Below are 18123 nucleotides of genomic sequence, written 5' to 3' on the forward strand. Positions count from 1 at the left end.
GATTACATGACATTAAAGACAATAACAGTCAAAACCAAGGTGTAAACAAAGACTCACAAAACCAAATAAAAGAGATTTACATCAACAGATAAAAATAATAAATACGAAACAACAGGAACTCCAGTAAAAAACCGGGAGTGAACTCATGTGATCTGGAAGGGTAAGCATTTCCTGCATCGTATACGGCACCCGTCGTGTTTATTCTTTGTTAAGTTCGGTAATGATGGAAGGTTATTATGACCGAGGAAGATATGATTTCTGACACACTTTTGTCATAATGGCCAATCAGCTCATGATAGGACACGGTAAAATTTCTTAAGGGATGACCTTAATTTGATTGATGCATCGTTCAATAAAATCAACATACTTTGAGCTTGCTCTATAGAGTAACAACTGAGACACATATAATGCATATGCTGGTGTTGCTAGGATGTTGCTACACAGAAATGGAAAGTTGACTATAGGAAAATTAAAGTCAATTACGCGTTTGTCATAAACTTTGGTATTTAACCTACCATCAGTAGTCATTTCGAGAAAAAGGTCTAAATATGAAGCAGATTTATCTGTGTCGGCAGTATCTTTAATTTCAAGTTCACTTGGATATATTAAATGTAAGTGATCACTGAATATATTATTATTAAGAGACAGTACATCATCAATATACCGAAAGGTGAAATTAAAAGACTGAACTTATTTCTTTTCTCCTTTCTGTACAAGCCCTTGGATAAATTCTGCTTCATAGGAATACAAAAACAAATCTGCAAGTAGAGGAGCGCAATTGATACCCAATGGGATTCCAGTAGTCTGTTGGAAGACCACAATGTTGCAATCATGCGTGTCCTCTCCAAAACCATATAGATTTATAATGTCAAGACCATTCTAGTGCACTTGGTTTTTTTTCCAAAGTGGCAAAAAAAAGTGGCCGCTCTTCATATTGTACAAGTTGTTTTAACTGAAAGAGAAACCGTTCTAATATATGCAACCCTAACCCCATTGTAATATATATTATATCGGTGGTAAAATGGGCAGTACTAGTACAAGAAATGTATTTGAGTCAAAGGTTGAATATGACATATTTTCAATATTATATCATACCGTTTCCAGTGCAGCATAGGTATTGCTACTCATGTACGTGTCATGTTCAGTCCCTAGTATCATAAATGATATATCCAATATCTTGCTAAATGCTCAGATCACCCTAAGCCTTCTGTATTCTTAAGTATCGATGATAACAATACCTTTCCAGCAAACTATATATATGTCTAGTTTCCCGGTGTCCATGTGACTTGAGTCATGTCCGCAAACATCATATACTAGTATTGTTAAAGAAATAATTCATAGGGGCTTGCATGTATTCTGATTTTACCACGGGTTTGCTTGCCCTTTTAGTCACGAGCAATAGCGAGGAGTAAATATCTGCTTGAAGGGCAAACCCGTGGTAAAATCAGTATCCATCTTATCATATAAGTTGATTTGCATATATGTGGCATATCTATACTTGGTCAATTATATTTTTCTCTTGGTTTACACTTCGACAACAGGCACGAAATTTTGTTCCCCATTATAATATTGTTCTTTTGTAGACGGTGATGTTCCTTTGGCACCGTCTTACGGTGTTTATATATCACAACTCTTTCGCTATGCCCATTTCTGTTGTGGCCGGTTTTGGATTTCACTGAACGTAATCCGTGCGTTACTGGTCAGGTGAACTATTTAGTCATGTATTTCTTTACTACAAACTTTTTTAAATTCTTCAATAGATACAAATATTTGATTTGGAAGTTTAAGCCTGTAGAAAACTTATCAGTTGAAACAGGATAGAACATCCTAATTTTAAAGGAAATGTTGTTTACCGAGCCCGTAAATTTACATACGATCCGTGTAACCTTCGTTATCTATCCTTTAAAACTTATTCTAATAGGTTACCAATTCAACATTGTAATTAGATGTTTGACAATTATTGTTTTTGGTACTATATTGATGTTGTTATCAGTATGAAATCAATATCACTGAAGTAAACATTATTAATATACGTCAGTCTCTTTCATGGCTGTACAATCTGTCGATACCTTTATCTAATTAGCATTGCACGAGGTCAGACATTTTTCTCTAACTGTTAATATATAAAAAAAGAAAAAAAAGAAGATATGGTATGATTGCCAATGAGACATCTATCCACAAAAGACCAAAATGACACATAAAATTGAGAATGGAAATGGGGAATGTGTCAAAGAGACAACAACCCGACCTAATAAAAAACAACAGCAGAAGGTCACCAACAGGTCTTCAATGTAGCGAGAAATTCCCGCACCCGGAGGCGTCCTTCAGCTGGCCCCTTAACAAATATATACTAGTTCAGTTATAATGGACGCCATACATGCAGACATTAACAACTATAAATAACCATACAGCCATCAACAATGAGCAAAGTCCATACCACAACGTCAGCTATAAAAGGCCCCGATATGACAATGTAAAACAATTCAAACGAGAAAACTAACGGCCTTATTTATGTAAAAAAATTAACGAAAAACAAATATTTAACACATAAACAAACGACAACCACTGAATTACAGGCTCCTGACTTGGGACAGGCACATACATATATAATGTGGAGGGATTAAACATGTTAACGGGATCCCAACCCTCCCCTAACCTAAGGGTTTTCCAAGCATTCATTGAACCATGAAAATGAGAATACTTTCAATAGACATAACTGATGGAAACTTCATAACATAAGGCAATTACAAGGTATGTAGCATTCAAGTTGCTTACCTTCTGAAATAAGAAAGCTTGATACAAACAGTTTACATTGTAACTGCTGCTGGATTGTAATCCAATGGATGTTGGATGTGTACTGAATAATATTTCAGTTTTCCATGTAAATACAGGATTTTTTTGGTTTTTTTTTTCCCGAGAGATGTTGCACTTGGTACGTTTAATAGTTTTAACTAAGTTTTTTCTGTTGTTTATAACGGCAGTGTGGTGTTTCTATGCTACTCGATGTTATAGTATCGTCTGATTTAATTCTTCAATCTTGTCCTTATTGAGGAGATGGATTTCTGTAGGATGATCCAAAATGAAGGTTCTTAATACACATAACCAAAAACAATTGGTTCAGTTCAATATCAAATTCTTACATGCACTGATGATGAGAATCAAAACAGACTGAGCAACACAAATCACATAAAAACTCAGGGTGATCTCAGGTGCTCCGGAAAGGTAAGCAGATCCTGCTCCACATATGGCATTAATAGACATTCATCTTGTTACTGATGCAAGTACAAAATTTATCAGTTACTTAATCGTAATTGGAATGTTTTCTAGTTAACACTGAGAAATCTTGCCTGCATTTTTGATCATGACTGAAAAAAGTTCGTCTTAAGTTATGCAATAAGTAATATATAAGAGTGCATACACTGAAATGCCTCGCATGTTTTACTCATTATTGAGTTGGTGTTAAAAGTTTGTGTGATATAAAGGTTATGCAACAGGTATCACTTAAACTTGCATTCATTATTATTAATGGTCTATGAAAGGAAGGTTAGACACGTTCTCCTGAACCAAGAGAGACGGACACAATCACCTTATAATCACACAATACACCAAGTATAGTAGTCCTAACGCTAACCATACCGGATATTCAAATTTTGTTAAAAAATCAAAAGAAACGTCAGTAATTTCTGAGAAAATTTACCATTTTGAGTCATTAGTCATTTTAGTTTTTAAACTGTTCTTGAATATTTTTAGAAAAATGGTCAGAAAATTCATCAAGTCAATATAGTACTAATACAAGTTTGTTGATGCTATCTAGTATCATTTCAACAATTTGAGAAAAGAGCACAAACTTTCAAGTTATTTCAAATTGACTGAAATTGTATGAAAAAAATCCTATTCCTTTGATTAAAAAACCGCTGAGATCCAGATCAAACTATAAATCATTGACCTACATGAACACCTTACAGTCATTTCATTACAATATAGTTGACCTTTGGCTTATAGATCCTTCTAGTATTCCAGAAAGACTTCACGATGAAAATGATATTCTAATCAAGACGTGACTTGCTACACACTTTATATTTATATATCCTTGACCAGATTCATGAAATCTTGTCCAACAGTTGAGTTTTTTGTCTGCTTTAATCATCATAGATTTTATCAAATCATACACCAAATATGGTCAAGACCATTGTGATTATATTGAAAAATTACACACTTTTACATTATTCATTAATCCATAAAAATGTTAACACCGAGATAGTCTTGCCTTTTTGTAATAATGTATGTTGAAAATTAAAATAGCCATACTTTTAAGGTATTCAAATATTCAAAGCCAATGAACTTGACTTGAAGGTACATGGCTGAACAATCTCCATGGAATTGAGATGCTAATGCTAATACAAATGCATACCAAATATTATACCATAGATTTGTTCCCTTTACATGTAAACAAAGCATGAACTTGTAAACTATGCAAGAGTTTCAGTTGATGAACCATGATGAGTGTGTGGGGCTATATATCTTCATGGAAACAAGACATGCCAATAAATTTCAAAACCAATATTATTGGCTCACGTTAGCAGTTCATCTTAACCTGCCTAATCACAAACTAATATATGTAAAAGAAGCAAAAGTTTCAGTCATTAGACCATGATTGAGGGGACAGGACCAAATATTCTCCATGGAAATGAGATGTGCCAATGCTTATGCAACTGCATAACAATTGACAGAAGCCTCCTTGAACTGACCTAAATTACTCAAAACTAATACAGGTCAGCTAAGCAAAAGTTTCCACAACAATAGACCCTGACCAAGGGGTGAAGCCAAATAATCTCCATGGAAATGAGATGTGCCTATGCTTATACACCTGCATATCAAATATCATTGGCCTTCCACGGAGTTTCCAATAAACTGACCTAATCGCACTAACTGATTCATGTCAACTGAACTAAGAAAAAGTTGTCAATAGACCATGACTGAGGGAACAGGGCTAAATAATTTCCATGGAAATGGGATCTGCAAATACTTACCAAATATCATTGACAAGCTACTAGTTCTTCACCAGAAACTAAACCTACAAATGTATCTACAATTTAATTCATTGTTGAATGACCCTGCACACCGCCACCAGAAACTGCATACCGGTCTTGCTTTTTGACTCCCAAGGCTAAACAAAAATTAGTTCACGGTTAGATAAACCTTACAATACCAGATTATGCTGTAAGGGTTTGACTCATTGTTGAAGACCATGACCCATAGTTGTTGACTTATATCTAACATTGACAAATGCACCATGGAAATGAGGTGAAGTCTGAAGATTAGATGAAACCGGTCAGTTGAACATGTATATCTTACAATAATTCCATTTTCCAATCATAGCTACCCCATTACTCATGATAGGCAAGTTTTTTACAGCCCAAGTCCTAATAAAAGGGCTGTTATAGTTTGTGTGTATCTAATAATTCTTTTTTTTTTTCAATTTAAGTTTGGTTAATTTGGCAAGTTGTTTCAGGAGTGAATTTATAAGTTTCAACAAAACATGTCAAAAGAAAGATCAATTCATGTATTGGTCACTTGTTACTTTGTGACAACAGTTTCAGGCCAAAAAAAATGAAGAAATAATTTTACAAAATTTTGTTTCTTGTATTTTGCAAGTTTTTCAACTTTCAATATAAAACACAATGATCAACATCTGGATGCTATGTAACGATGATGGTCCAGTTCACGGATGAATTTACTAATTCAATATATCACACAAATTCATTTATTAAAATCTAAGGTCCACCTGGTTTATTTATTTTGTGCAATACGCCAATTGATGTACAACTCTTGGAACTTGTCAAATCCAGCCAATACACCAGCGCCTGCCATTCCTCTGAGTACGTTGGCTCCTGCTCCCTTCATCAAGGACATGAATCCTTCGTTCTTGACAATGGTCATTGTGCAGTCAATTGATCCCTTGTATTTGACGGCCTCACCTGATGTCATCATCATTCTTCTTCTGATTGTGTCAATTGGGTATGACAAAAGTCCAGCACTAATTGTGACAACGTAGCCCAATGCAAATGACAGGAGCAAGTTGGCCTTGTCTCCCAAGAGCATTGGTTTAAGGGTGTCGAACAGACCGAAGTAGAATCCTCTGTAGACGACGATTCCTACACAAGAAATGACGAATCCTCTGTACAAACCTTGTACACCGTCTGATGCAATGGTTTTACGGTACACATCAACCATACCATTGAACTGGCGTTCACCACCGGTCTTTCCAGACTTGGCATCATTGGCTAATCTGGTTCTACAATAATCGAGTGAATAGACAAAGACAAGTGACATGGCACCAGCAGCTCCACCAGATGCAATATTTTTTGAGAATTTGGTTGCATTGGAATCATTCTTACTTGACTTGAATAGTGCCTTAATCTTGTCCTTGAATGCAAAGTTTAAAGCCTGAGTTGGAAAGTATCTGATGCAATTAGCCATGTTTCCTCTCCAAAATGGCAGAACACCTTCTGTTCTGTATGTACGCATTGTACAATCCATGACACCTTTGTATGGCTGTTCAAGTCTTCCAGTTCTAAGCATCTCATCTTGATTCTGTACAAGAAGCTTGATACGTTCTATTGGGGCAGCTGCTGTTTTGGATATAACGGCTGCAGCACCACTAAGGGCAAAGTTCTCAGCAAAACTTAATTGTTTAGACATCTGAAAATATAGAAGAATTACAATTTAAAAACTGCTTTAATTTATGAAAAGAATTTGATATAATTTTCTATAAAGTCCTTTCTCCTCCAGTCACTGTCTTCTGCATCATCATCAACTTTGCATTATTCATAAAATTGTAATGATCTTAATTTTTTAATTTTACTAGTCTACATGTATTAGATTATTTAAAAATTAAACATCAGTAGGAGAATAAATACATGGACCTTATACATCATAAATAAAAATCTGACAAACAAAAGTGTTTGTAGAAAATTAAATAGAAATATATGATGTTGCGTTCTACAATGTATATAATATTTAGTGTTGGGAATTGGGGAAATTAATAATTAGATGTTATTTTTTTTTTTTTATAAGAGTTGCATGTTGATGGCTCAAATTCATGTACATGTATAATGAATTTAGCAGGTAGTAATCATAAAAAATCTGATGGATAATTGGATACCATAAGAAGAAATTACCAATATAAAAAGCACTGTTGACTTGCCTTTTGTGCGTTTAATGTACTGATTTTGATTCCTCATATTTATCCTTTTAGATTTTCTATTATTATATATACATGTATATTATCAGACCAAATCAAAATTTGAACTTGATTCATTAGCTTGTCATGATGAAACTAATATGTTGAAGCACAACAAAATAAGAGGAAAACTGATTATTTTATTTTATTTTCTTAGTCCAAGGGCCAAAATTGTCAGACTGGAAAACAAAAGGAACAGGATCTGTAAATTGTCATGATAAAACAAAATACCGAATATCAAATCATTATCTTCAAACATGAAAAAAGTGTGGAAATCTGATGGACAGATTGAAACCTAAAGCCCCCCCCCCCCACCCCTTTTCATTGTTTAGGTGCTTAATATTAAATAAGGAATCATACCCGTAGCCAGGGGGTCGTACGAACCACCCCATGGAAAACAAATAAGCACTGTTCATTTCAAACGCTCTGTTTGAATTGTGACTGTTAAAAGATTAGTTTGGGACTCCAAATACCCCCCCCCCCCCTTTTCCCCTTTTCCTTTTCAGAATTCCTGGCTACAGACCTAGGAATGATGGTTGTATGTTTTTCCTGTATGAAATAAGATACTATTCACTTTAACTGTGTCCATATATCACATAAGGCCAATTATAAATGTGTGTTTTTTCAGTTTAAAGGTCAGTTGTGAAAAAACAGTGACCATTCATTTAATTACCCTTGGTTTGACCATGAACAAATGTTCACAAAACAAAACAAACAAATACCAGATTTTTATATCAGTCCAGAAATGGTAGAACATATACATGTAAATGAGCTATACAAATCAATGTGTGTTGAATTTTAAGATTTTTACTTTTAAGAGATCATAAACCTTTTTATTATATCTCTCTTACTTGGAACAAGATTTTTAAATTACAGTACAGAAAAAGTACCAAAATAACGATTGAATGATACTTCTTGAAAATATATGGCATTTCAAAGGATGTGGTATTGCTCGTTCGAGTAAATGATGCGAAAACATATTTTCTGACAAGGTCAGACTTATAGCATTTTTTTTTACATCTATCAGCTTGCAATAAGCTAAGAACAACTTAGCAGTTTGTTGTGTGTTCCTTTCTGATTAAACGAGTGCACACTATGTGAATTTCCGCATGATAAATTCCATAAATCCTAGGTAAAATTGCAAATGATATTTTTCAACACATTCAATGTCAACTTTTTGAGTACCGGTAAATATTCACCTTGAGCGAAATATTGTTAGTTATGAATTAAAAAAAAGTACTGATTAGAGAAAATGATGTCACGAAGGTATTCTTCAATTGCCTTCTACTATAAGCACTTACGATGGTGGTCTTTTGTGAAGAGAAGGTGGATTTCTCTTGAAGCTGAAGTTGCCGGTATCTACACACCACGGCTGGACGTGAAAAGGAGGTCGTATTGTGTGAACGTCATAAATGTCCCGGATTTTGTAGTTGCGCACATCAGAGTAAATATTTGGGGTTGCTTAGGGTGAACAATTTTCCTCTTCACAAAAAAGTATATTTCACGAATGTCCTAGAACAATTGAAACAAAATCGTTATACTCGTTAAATAATGTAAACATAAAATAAAAAAGAAGAAGATTAATATTATCACCAGCACCCTTTACGCAAAAAAGATCTTAGAGTGTCAATTTACCGTGGCAAAACTTGAAAAGAATATAACGTAACGGTACCCAAATTGCACCTATTTTGACAGTTTTTCCACCAGTTCGTTTTTTTATGATCAAGAAAAAAATGCTCATACTGTGTTTATTTGTAGCCCTATCCTTCTTTATTGTATAGATACGCCAATTTGATTTTTAATCTATATTGAGTCATACAAAACTGGGTTTGAAACAACCTCCAAACTACCCATAATTCTGTAACGAGGAGTACCCAAATTGCATCTATAGATGCTTAAATTTACATCGTCAAAAGTCTAATAACCAAGCTTTTGTTTAATTTTTTCAAATATTTTGAACAATTGTATATTAGTCCATGCTTACTCTTCATATTTTACGAAATGGCTTCTGATAATATATTGTATTTGCTAATTTTAAAAAGATGACGTTTTGATGACGTCGCATGGTGACGTTTTCGTACATTTTGCTTTTTCAGTAAACAGTCCATCTGTTGATAAATACTGTAAACGTTTTGTGTATATCTAAATATGTTTACCTATGTTAAAAGACGTGCATAGTAGCAAATCAGTAAAATACAAATTGTTTAGTCTCTTATAAATCTTGTAAGATTTCCGATAGCTATCTTTTCTAAATAGGTGCAATTTGGGTACTCGGTGCAATTTGGGTACCCTTACGTTACGAAAAAAAAAACACCAATAACTCTCTATAGATAAAGAAAAGAGTGCACACGCTGAAATGTCTCGCCTTTTTACTAATGAATGATATTATGTTGATAGTCCTAAATATAAAGCTTTATTATAACTGTCACATAAACCTAACATTGACCAATGAACCATGAAAATGAGGTCAAGGTAGGATATGAACAATGCCAGGCAGACAATTTCCCCCATTTTTCCATAAAACAAAAATCGTTCAATGACCTATTGCTTATAGTTTAAGAAAAACAGACCAAAACAAAAAAACTTAACACTGAGCAATAAACCGTGAAAATGAGGTCAAAGTCAAATAACACCTGTGCGACTGACATATAGATCATTAAATATTTCCGTACAACAAATATAGTTGACCTATTGCAAATAAATTAGAAAAAAAAGAACCAAAAACTAAAAAAACTAAGCTTTGGTCACTTGAAAATGTGGCGGCAAGGTCAAAATCATATACCAAATATAGAAGACCTATTGCATACAGTTGTAACCGGAAAGCACGTATCTACTCTACAAATTCATATCGTCACCACACACCCTGGCAATACTCCAGATAATCATCGTGGATTTTTTAATTGGCCGCCAAATGTAACCGGAGAGCACGTATCTACTCTGCAAATTCATATCGTCACCATCGGGATTCGAACCCCGGTCGTCTGTGTGACAGTCAGTGATTTAACTCACTGAGCCAAAGAATCGGTTCCCTAGCTCAGTTGATTAAGACTGGCTTTATATGTTCTACCTGTACTGAGGGGAAGCAACCCCGCTACTCAGTATAAGAAAACAGAGCCCAAACACAAAAACTTAACTATAACCACTGAACCATGAAAAAAAGATCAGATGACACCTGCCAGTTGGACATGTTCACCTTACAGGCCTTCCATTCACCTAATATACTAGACATATTGCTTATAGTATCTGAGGTATAGACTTGACCACCAAAACTTAACCTTGTTCTCAGTCTGATCCATGAAATGAGTGAAAACTGTCTGACGGGAATGAGGGCCTTGCAAGGTACGCACATACCAAATATAGTTATCCTTTTACTTACTATAACAGAGAATTTAACATTACAAAAAATATTAACTTTTTTTCAAATAGTCACTGAACCATGAAAATGAGGTCAAGGACATGTGACTGACGGAAACCTCGTAACATTATGATGAGGCATCTATAAACAATATGAAGCATCTAGGTCTTCCACCTTCTAAAACATAAAAGATGTTTTTAAAGAAGTAAGCTAATGCCGCCGCCGCCGCTGCCGGAGCACTACAAATAACTATGCAGAGCTTAAATTTCTGTGACAAAAGTCGCAGGCTGGACAAAAACTATAGACCTGTAAATGTGTTACCATGTATTTTGAAAATTTATGAAAGAGCTATGATCAATCAGTAATGTAATTCTTAAATAAACATTTGCAACCACGTCTTTCGGCATTTAGGTCAGGTTTTGGTTGCCAAACTGCACTTATCAAAATAAAAGAAGACTGGAATCCAAATATTAAACAGCTCATGCCCGCGTGCAGTGCATGCATGTGGTGATTATGTCTGTGGTTTTTTTTGTGTGTGACTGTTTTCGTTATGCATGTTTATCATTAACTTGATTTTTTGAAGTCGGCCGGACGGTCTCTTAACTTGTCTTGTACCTAGTATATCCGCTGTACCGATGATACACGGTGTATACAAATCTCTAAAGTTTATTCCATGTTCGAGTTTTCATAAATAGCCTCTACTTTGTTATACATCAGAAATAATTCTATGAAACCAATAATATACTATCGCTATCTTGAAGTAGAACAAAAACGTCCAAAAAAGTTATGTACATCTGAAACTACAATAACCGGCACAGGTGCGACTGTTATAATATTACTGATATTTTTTTCAACTTGAATACAATGTAGGTGAAAATTTGTATATATAGTATAGACAGAACATAACATATAAGGCGAAAATAACGATCTTAAATTTGTTCTAAATTTTCTACTCCATGAGATTTGTCTTTAATTTATATATATATGTTCTTGGTACATAAAAAAGCCACGAAATAGGAAAAAAATCGAATGGAAAAGACTAGTAGGAATAAGATCAAGGAATACAGGGAAAATGATTGTCATAATGAAAAAATGGAGAAAAAAACATCACTTCAATACATTGAGATACAGAATAATCCATTAAATGAAACTCAGAATATATGGAAAAGCGTAAAAAACAATAGTAAAAAAAAGTTAACACATCGTCCACGTTTATTGTTACCATAATGTTAACTTACTTGGCTTGAAAGTCATTCGTAACCCCATTATAGGCCTCAACAGTCTCCGTATTTAAAATTCGTGTCTGGACTCGAAACTATTCTAACAGGGTACCAGTGAAATGTAATAGAGAGCAACGGTTGCTTGTGGAACGATATGTAAGAAACAGTATAAAGTAAACTAATGTCTATTTAGCATATTTTTAAAGTTCAAGAACAGATTATTGAAGGTTAATAATGTATTTAGAAAATTAAAAGCCAACGGTCAAGGAATAGATTATATTTTCAAAAAAAAAAAACACTTCTGGAAATCACCAATGAATAGTATAAAATTTCTTCCTTACTTTCACTTCGATAAAATCGCTACTTTCACTTTCAACAGTTCAAGACAACAATAGTTTTCTCCCACATGTTTCAGTTATTTCAAAACATGTATGTTACTTATACTGCCACATAATAGTGAAATTTTAAAAGCAAGCAAATCCCTAGAAGATATCCCCCACATAACTCTTGGGATATCTTGAGGAAATTAATTGTGGTCTTGTAGATTAATATCTTTGGTCATCTCAACAAGATTTATTTTCTCACTTTTGCCGACGTTTTTATTTTCATTGACATGACACTTGCACCTTTAGTTTCTTGCATAAATATGTCATATCAGTTTATCACTCTTTTGTGCTGAAAAAGGAAAATATCATTCAGTATTAAGGATCCATTAAGATCAAAGAATTTCGTTTAAACGTAGCAATAAACATAAATATTCCCATTAGTGGGGCAGATCCTCATAAATGAGTACTATCCTCACTAATGGGTAATATACCCTTAAAAAGGTATCAATTTCAGTGATCTGTTTGCATTGTTATGGGGTTTCATGGCTAAAGCATTAATATATATAAAGTGCCTAGAAAATCAACATAATGATGTAAGAGTAGATCTGATTCGTAACTTCCTCACCGAGTGGGGCCGGATATCATACATTTTCCCTTTCAGTTTATAAAAAAAATGAGAACTGTTAGTGTATAAAAAGATAATGGCCTTCATATATCCTATACACACATATTGTAGTCTTTATAAGTGAATACCACTTTCACTCTAATTCAGTTATTGTCAGTTTATTGTTTCACTATTGTACTATATGTATACTGTATGCCATATAACCATTGTCTATAAAATTGTATCCAGATGATATTTCACTCATGGTGTTTAGTCTTTCCACAAAACATTGTTATTTAAATATGATTTGCATCGTTAAATGCTGCATATAAGGACAATCTGCCTACTAAATTGCTTCGCTGAGTGCAGATGGATACTACCCCAGAGGTCCCACCATGAACAGTTGGGGTAAAATTTAACTCAATATTTGCACTTGATAAAGGTCTGAATTTGGATTGTCATTTAATATTTGACACACACTATATAGAAATAGGATCAAATAGGTTTCTGACACAGAATAACTGCAGTCAAAGAACTTAGACTTGGATATATGATTTCAATATATATTCATTTTTTTGCTTTTGTACACTATGCTGTTGCAAATTGACCACCAGTCCAAAAAAATCTTTTTTTACACCCACCCTTTTTTTTGCAAAATATAAATACTATTTGAAGACATTTTCTTTTTTTTCCAAAATCTGAAATGAGAAATAAATTGTTCGTCCCCTAGTTTCTTTTTTACAAATTTTGTTATTTGACCTTAAGATGTGTGCTTATTTGTATATTTCTTATGTGGTCTAATAATTACCTTGAAATGCTAGGAGTTGAGGTCAACATTTTGGAACCTTCAACAAGTGCCAGCATTTGAAAAACTTTGAACCATGCAATAAATCATGACACACAGGTAAGACCGGTTTAACACTGTAAAAATCAACTGTTCAGTTTCTCAGATACTACATACTCTTTGTAATAGGTCAACTATACTTGGTGAAGAGGGTGTTTTTAGTTAAACTTGTTTTACAGAATTCATATGTTATTGACCTTATTTTCATGGTCTATCTGTAAAATTTTCAGTTGTATTTTTCGTGATGAGACCAGTTTCTCATCTGTGTACCAGCTATTTTGAATATTCAGTAATTTCTACCCTAAGAAATATGAAGCTTTACACAAATAGTTTAAGACATAATCACTACCAAATTAGAAACCCTATTTTTATCTTCTGTAACTCTCACTGTACGTGATACAAGCATTGGAGAAGGAGATTTTGTTAACTTGCTCAGTTCTTATTACACAGCATTTTGTAATCAGTATAGCTGTTTGTTTCAGAACATGTGAAAGTTTCATTATCAAAAAAAATTAACCACTTTCATAATATTTTTATTTACAGACAATAGACAGTTCATTATGTCTACAACAAAGAGGTCCGCCAGAAAAAGTTCTACATCAATAGCCTCTAAAATCAGAAAAAAACTTGACTCAAGTGATGTCCACAGTGATTCTAAAACTAAAAAAATAATACCTAAAGGAAATGAAGAACAATCCATCAAGTTGTCTAATGACCCAAATAAAAGTCAAGTGAAACAAATAAAGGAGTCTACTAGTGCTACGAAAGCTTTTGACTATACCTTCTATAACAGGCCATGTGAGGACCTTGTAAAGGCCTTACTTGGTAAGAAATTAGTACGTCAATCTGATAAAGGAGAGAGAATATGTGGTACCATTGTTGAAACAGAAGCCTACCTTGGACATCCAGACAAAGCAGCTCATTCATACAAAGGGAAGACAAATAAAAATGAAGCAATGTTTATGGAGCCTGGAACAGCTTACGTTTACCACATTCATAGCTACTGTTGTATGAACATATCAAGTGAAGGTTTGTATTTTGCTAAAGCTTATAATTATTTTGACCTTAAATACTAAAATGTCATAGTTATTCAGAGAATTTTTCAGGTTTTTTTTTTCAATTTTAATCAACAAAATGTAAAGTGGCTGTAAATTTGTTCAGGACTTATATAATTGAAATATTTGTTGTGTGTACTAATGAAGTGACTTTGAATGTTAAAAACAAAATAATGAACTTGTACCGACACATAGCTTTAAAGTATAACCATTATGAAATAAACACATAAAAGTTCATCTCCAATTTTCCATATAGGCAGTTAACTGCATTTGTAATTTATAGTCAGTGGCGGATACAGGGGTGGGGTTCCAGGGGTTGGAACCACCCTTTTTTGGGGACGATCAATGCATTTGAATGGGAGCATATAGTTGGAACCCCCACTTTACTCTGGGTTGGGACCCCCCCTTTTTAAAATGGCTGGATCTGCCCCTGAAAGTAGCAATTGTTTTATTGATGTGTACCTTCAAGTTGCACTCTGAGAGCCAATATAACTTGTGTTTCCTAAAAACAGTAAAATTGAATAATAGCAGCAAACAGATTTGCATTAAATCTATCAGTTGGTAAGCAGATACAAACAAAAAATCCATCCTTATACACATTTGAATGAACACAAGTTTTCTTATATCTGAAAGTTCACAATAATTTGTTTAATTTTTAAAGGGGATGGTGCAGCTGTCCTTCTGAGAGCTTTGGAACCTGAAGAAAACATTCTAAGTATGAATAAACTACGACAAAAAAGAACTCCTGGAAAAACTTTCAAGTCACATGAACTTTGTAATGGTCCATCCAAACTGTGTCTATCTCTGGATGTCACTAAGGACCAAATAAACAAAGAAGACATGACAAAATCAACAAAGATATGGTTAGAAGATGGTGATGAAATAAAACCTGACAGAATTATTCATTGTAAACGAATAAATATTAATTATGCAGAAGAATGGGTTGATAAACCATTGAGATATTACATACAGGGTAATAAATGTGTTAGTAAATTAGATAAAGAGGCTGAAAAAGCAATGTAACATACATATTATGTGAAATTACAAGCAAATCAGAACTATTGTTGTATTGTTTAGAATTTCACTTAAACTATTTAACATAACTGTATATATTTATAAGATATCTTGTCATCCTTTGCTCTAATATCAGTGGCTGTACTTCATAGATTTTAAACAGCAGAATCGTCAGCAATACAGGGAGACAGAATCTTGTTCAATGCCTAGAACAAACTGTATGTAATGTACATGGAGAAAAAACATAAGAAACATTTTAGTTTGTATTGAACTCAATATATTAATCAGCAAAAAACCCTCTCCCCCTAAGATTTAAAAAAAAAAAATTAATAATAATAATAAAAAAAAAAAAATGCAGGATGCTGTGAATGAACAACAGTATATAATCATAACACAATTTATGTTTTTTTCTTCTTCTGAAAATAGCATAACACATTTCATTTTCAGCTTTTTACTGAAATTAGCCAGCTGTAGCATTTTTTATGTAGATATTCAATGCATGAATTTTAGTTCAACTAAAAGGGATTGCCCTGGGTTTTTTTTTAAGGGAGATAACTATAAGTCAGTAATGTGTTGTCTGTTATCTATGATTTATATGTTGTATGCCTATAGTTGTTATGATTTTGGTAAATAAAGATTATTATTATTATTATATATTTTACTTTGTTAATAGAGCTGGTTGCCAAACAATGTCTCTTCTTTGGGAGATAAATAATATTCATAAGGACTTTTAATTTGTTTCAATAATTGAATCATCAGCAGAGAATGACAAAACCAGATGCTCCGCAGGGCGTAGCTTTATACGACCGCAGAGGTTGAACCCTGAACGGTTGGGGCAAGTATGGACACAACATTCAAGCTGGATTCCGCTCTAAATTTGGATTGTGATTAAATAGTTGACACAGCATAGGTTTCTGACACAGAATGAATGTATTCAAATGAACTAAAATTTTTGTTTTCTCTTAGAGCAATTCACTATGCTGTTGAATATTAATCCTCTCAAAAAAATGTTTGAAGAAATTTTCTTTTTATTTATGAAATTTCAAATGAGAAAAATTGAACCCAATTTTTTAATCACATCCCCCTTTCCCTTATTCCAAAACTAATTTCAATTAAAATATTCTAATGGAGTTTGCAACAATAACTACTCATTTAAATACATCATAAAATATTAAGATGTAAAAAAACTGCTTGTTATCACTGAATGGTAAAGATTATTTAAATTTATCAGTTGGTAGTAAAAAGTGAATATACATTGTATATTGTATATAACAAAGATTTAAGTTGATTCTGGACAAAGAAAGATAACTCCAATTAAAAAAAATTCTTGCAGATATTTCTTGCTTACTATACTGGACAAAGAAAGATAACTCTTAATTAAAAAAAATTTTGCAATTTCACAATATTGTGAAATTAGATATTTCTTGCCATTGCACAATACTGTGCAATTGAAAAGACTTGCTATTGCACAATACTTAATATAATAATTCTAGATCCTGACTTGGACCAACTTGAAAACTGGGCCCATAATCAAAAATCTAAGTACATGTTTAGATTCAGCATATCAAAGAGGCCCAAGAATTAGTTTAATTTTGGACCCTTTGCACTTTAATTTAGACCAATTTTAAAACTGGACCAAAAATTAAGAATCTACATACACAGTTAGATTTGGCATATCAAAGAACCCCAATTATTCAATTTTTGATGAAATCAAACAATGTTTAATTTTGGACCTCGATTTGGGCCAACTTGAAAACTGGGCCAATAATCAAAAATCTAAGTACATTTTTAGATTCAGCATATCAAAGAACCCCAAGGTTTCAATTTTTGTTAAAATCAAACTAAGTTTAATTTTGGACCCTTTGGACCTTAATGTAGACCAATTTGAAAACGGGACCAAAAATTAAGAATCTACATACACAGTTAGATTCGGCATATTAAAGAACCCCAATTATTCAATTTTGATGAAATCAAACAAAGTTTAATTTTGGACCCTTTGGGCCCCTTTTTCCTTAACTGTTTGGACCAAAAACTCCCAAAATCAATACCAACCTTCCTTTTGTGGTCATAAACATTGTGTTTAAATTTCATTGATTTCTATTTACTTTAACTAAAGTTATTGTGCGAAAACCAAGAATAATGCTTATTTTGGCCCTTTTTTGGCCCCTAATTCCTACACTGTTGAAACCAAAACTCCCAAAATCAATCCCAACCTTTCTTTTGTGGTCATAAACCTTGTGTCAAAATTTCATAGATTTCTTTTAACTTAAACTAAAGTTATAGTGCGAAAACCAAGAAAATGCTTATTTGGGCCCTTTTTGGCCCCTAATTCCTAAAATGTTGGGACCAAAACTCCCAAAATCAATACCAGCCTTCCTTTTATAGTCATAAACCTTGTGTTAAAATTTCATAGATTTCTATTCACTTTTACTAAAGTTAGAGTGCGAAAACTAAAAGTATTC

The 18123-nt window shown here is 33.3% G+C and overlaps 2 protein-coding genes across 5 annotated transcripts; one reads left to right on the forward strand and one right to left on the reverse strand.

Moving 5' to 3' along the window:
- Nucleotides 1–5619: 5619 nt before the first annotated feature.
- LOC134725847 (uncharacterized) lies at nucleotides 5620–8738 on the reverse strand. The gene is made up of 2 exons (XM_063590072.1): nucleotides 8545–8738; nucleotides 5620–6702 (listed from the first exon to the last, which is right to left on the reverse strand). Exon 2 carries the CDS (start codon nucleotides 6700–6702, stop codon nucleotides 5791–5793), a length of 912 nt encoding a protein of 303 aa, XP_063446142.1. The 5' UTR covers nucleotides 8545–8738; the 3' UTR covers nucleotides 5620–5790.
- A 3158-nt stretch (nucleotides 8739–11896) lies between these two features.
- LOC134725848 (uncharacterized) lies at nucleotides 11897–16435 on the forward strand. Of its 4 annotated transcripts, none has more exons than XM_063590075.1 (3): nucleotides 11897–11974; nucleotides 14136–14621; nucleotides 15309–16435. In XM_063590075.1, exons 2-3 carry the CDS (start codon nucleotides 14153–14155, stop codon nucleotides 15668–15670), a joined length of 831 nt encoding a protein of 276 aa, XP_063446145.1. In that variant the 5' UTR covers nucleotides 11897–11974; nucleotides 14136–14152; the 3' UTR covers nucleotides 15671–16435. The 4 variants fall into 4 exon arrangements, with proteins under 4 accessions (XP_063446145.1, XP_063446144.1, XP_063446143.1 ...); XM_063590074.1 differs by having other exon boundaries at nucleotides 11933–12045; XM_063590073.1 differs by lacking the exon at nucleotides 11897–11974 and adding an exon at nucleotides 12158–12247.
- The last annotated feature ends 1688 nt before the right edge of the window (nucleotides 16436–18123 follow it).

This window comes from Mytilus trossulus, chromosome 7 (assembly GCF_036588685.1).
Source record: "Mytilus trossulus isolate FHL-02 chromosome 7, PNRI_Mtr1.1.1.hap1, whole genome shotgun sequence".
Taxonomy (NCBI): domain Eukaryota; kingdom Metazoa; phylum Mollusca; class Bivalvia; order Mytilida; family Mytilidae; genus Mytilus; species Mytilus trossulus.

Excerpts from the sequence above, each read along its gene's own strand:
- LOC134725847 (XM_063590072.1), bottom strand. The coding sequence starts at position 6,702 with ATGTCTAAACAATTAAGTTTTGCTGAGAACTTTGCCCTTAGTGGTGCT.
- LOC134725848 (XM_063590075.1), top strand. The coding sequence starts at position 14,153 with ATGTCTACAACAAAGAGGTCCGCCAGAAAAAGTTCTACATCAATAGCC. Across the intron at positions 14,622-15,308 it reads TATGAACATATCAAGTGAAG|GGGATGGTGCAGCTGTCCTT; the intron begins GTTTGTATTTTG and ends TAATTTTTAAAG.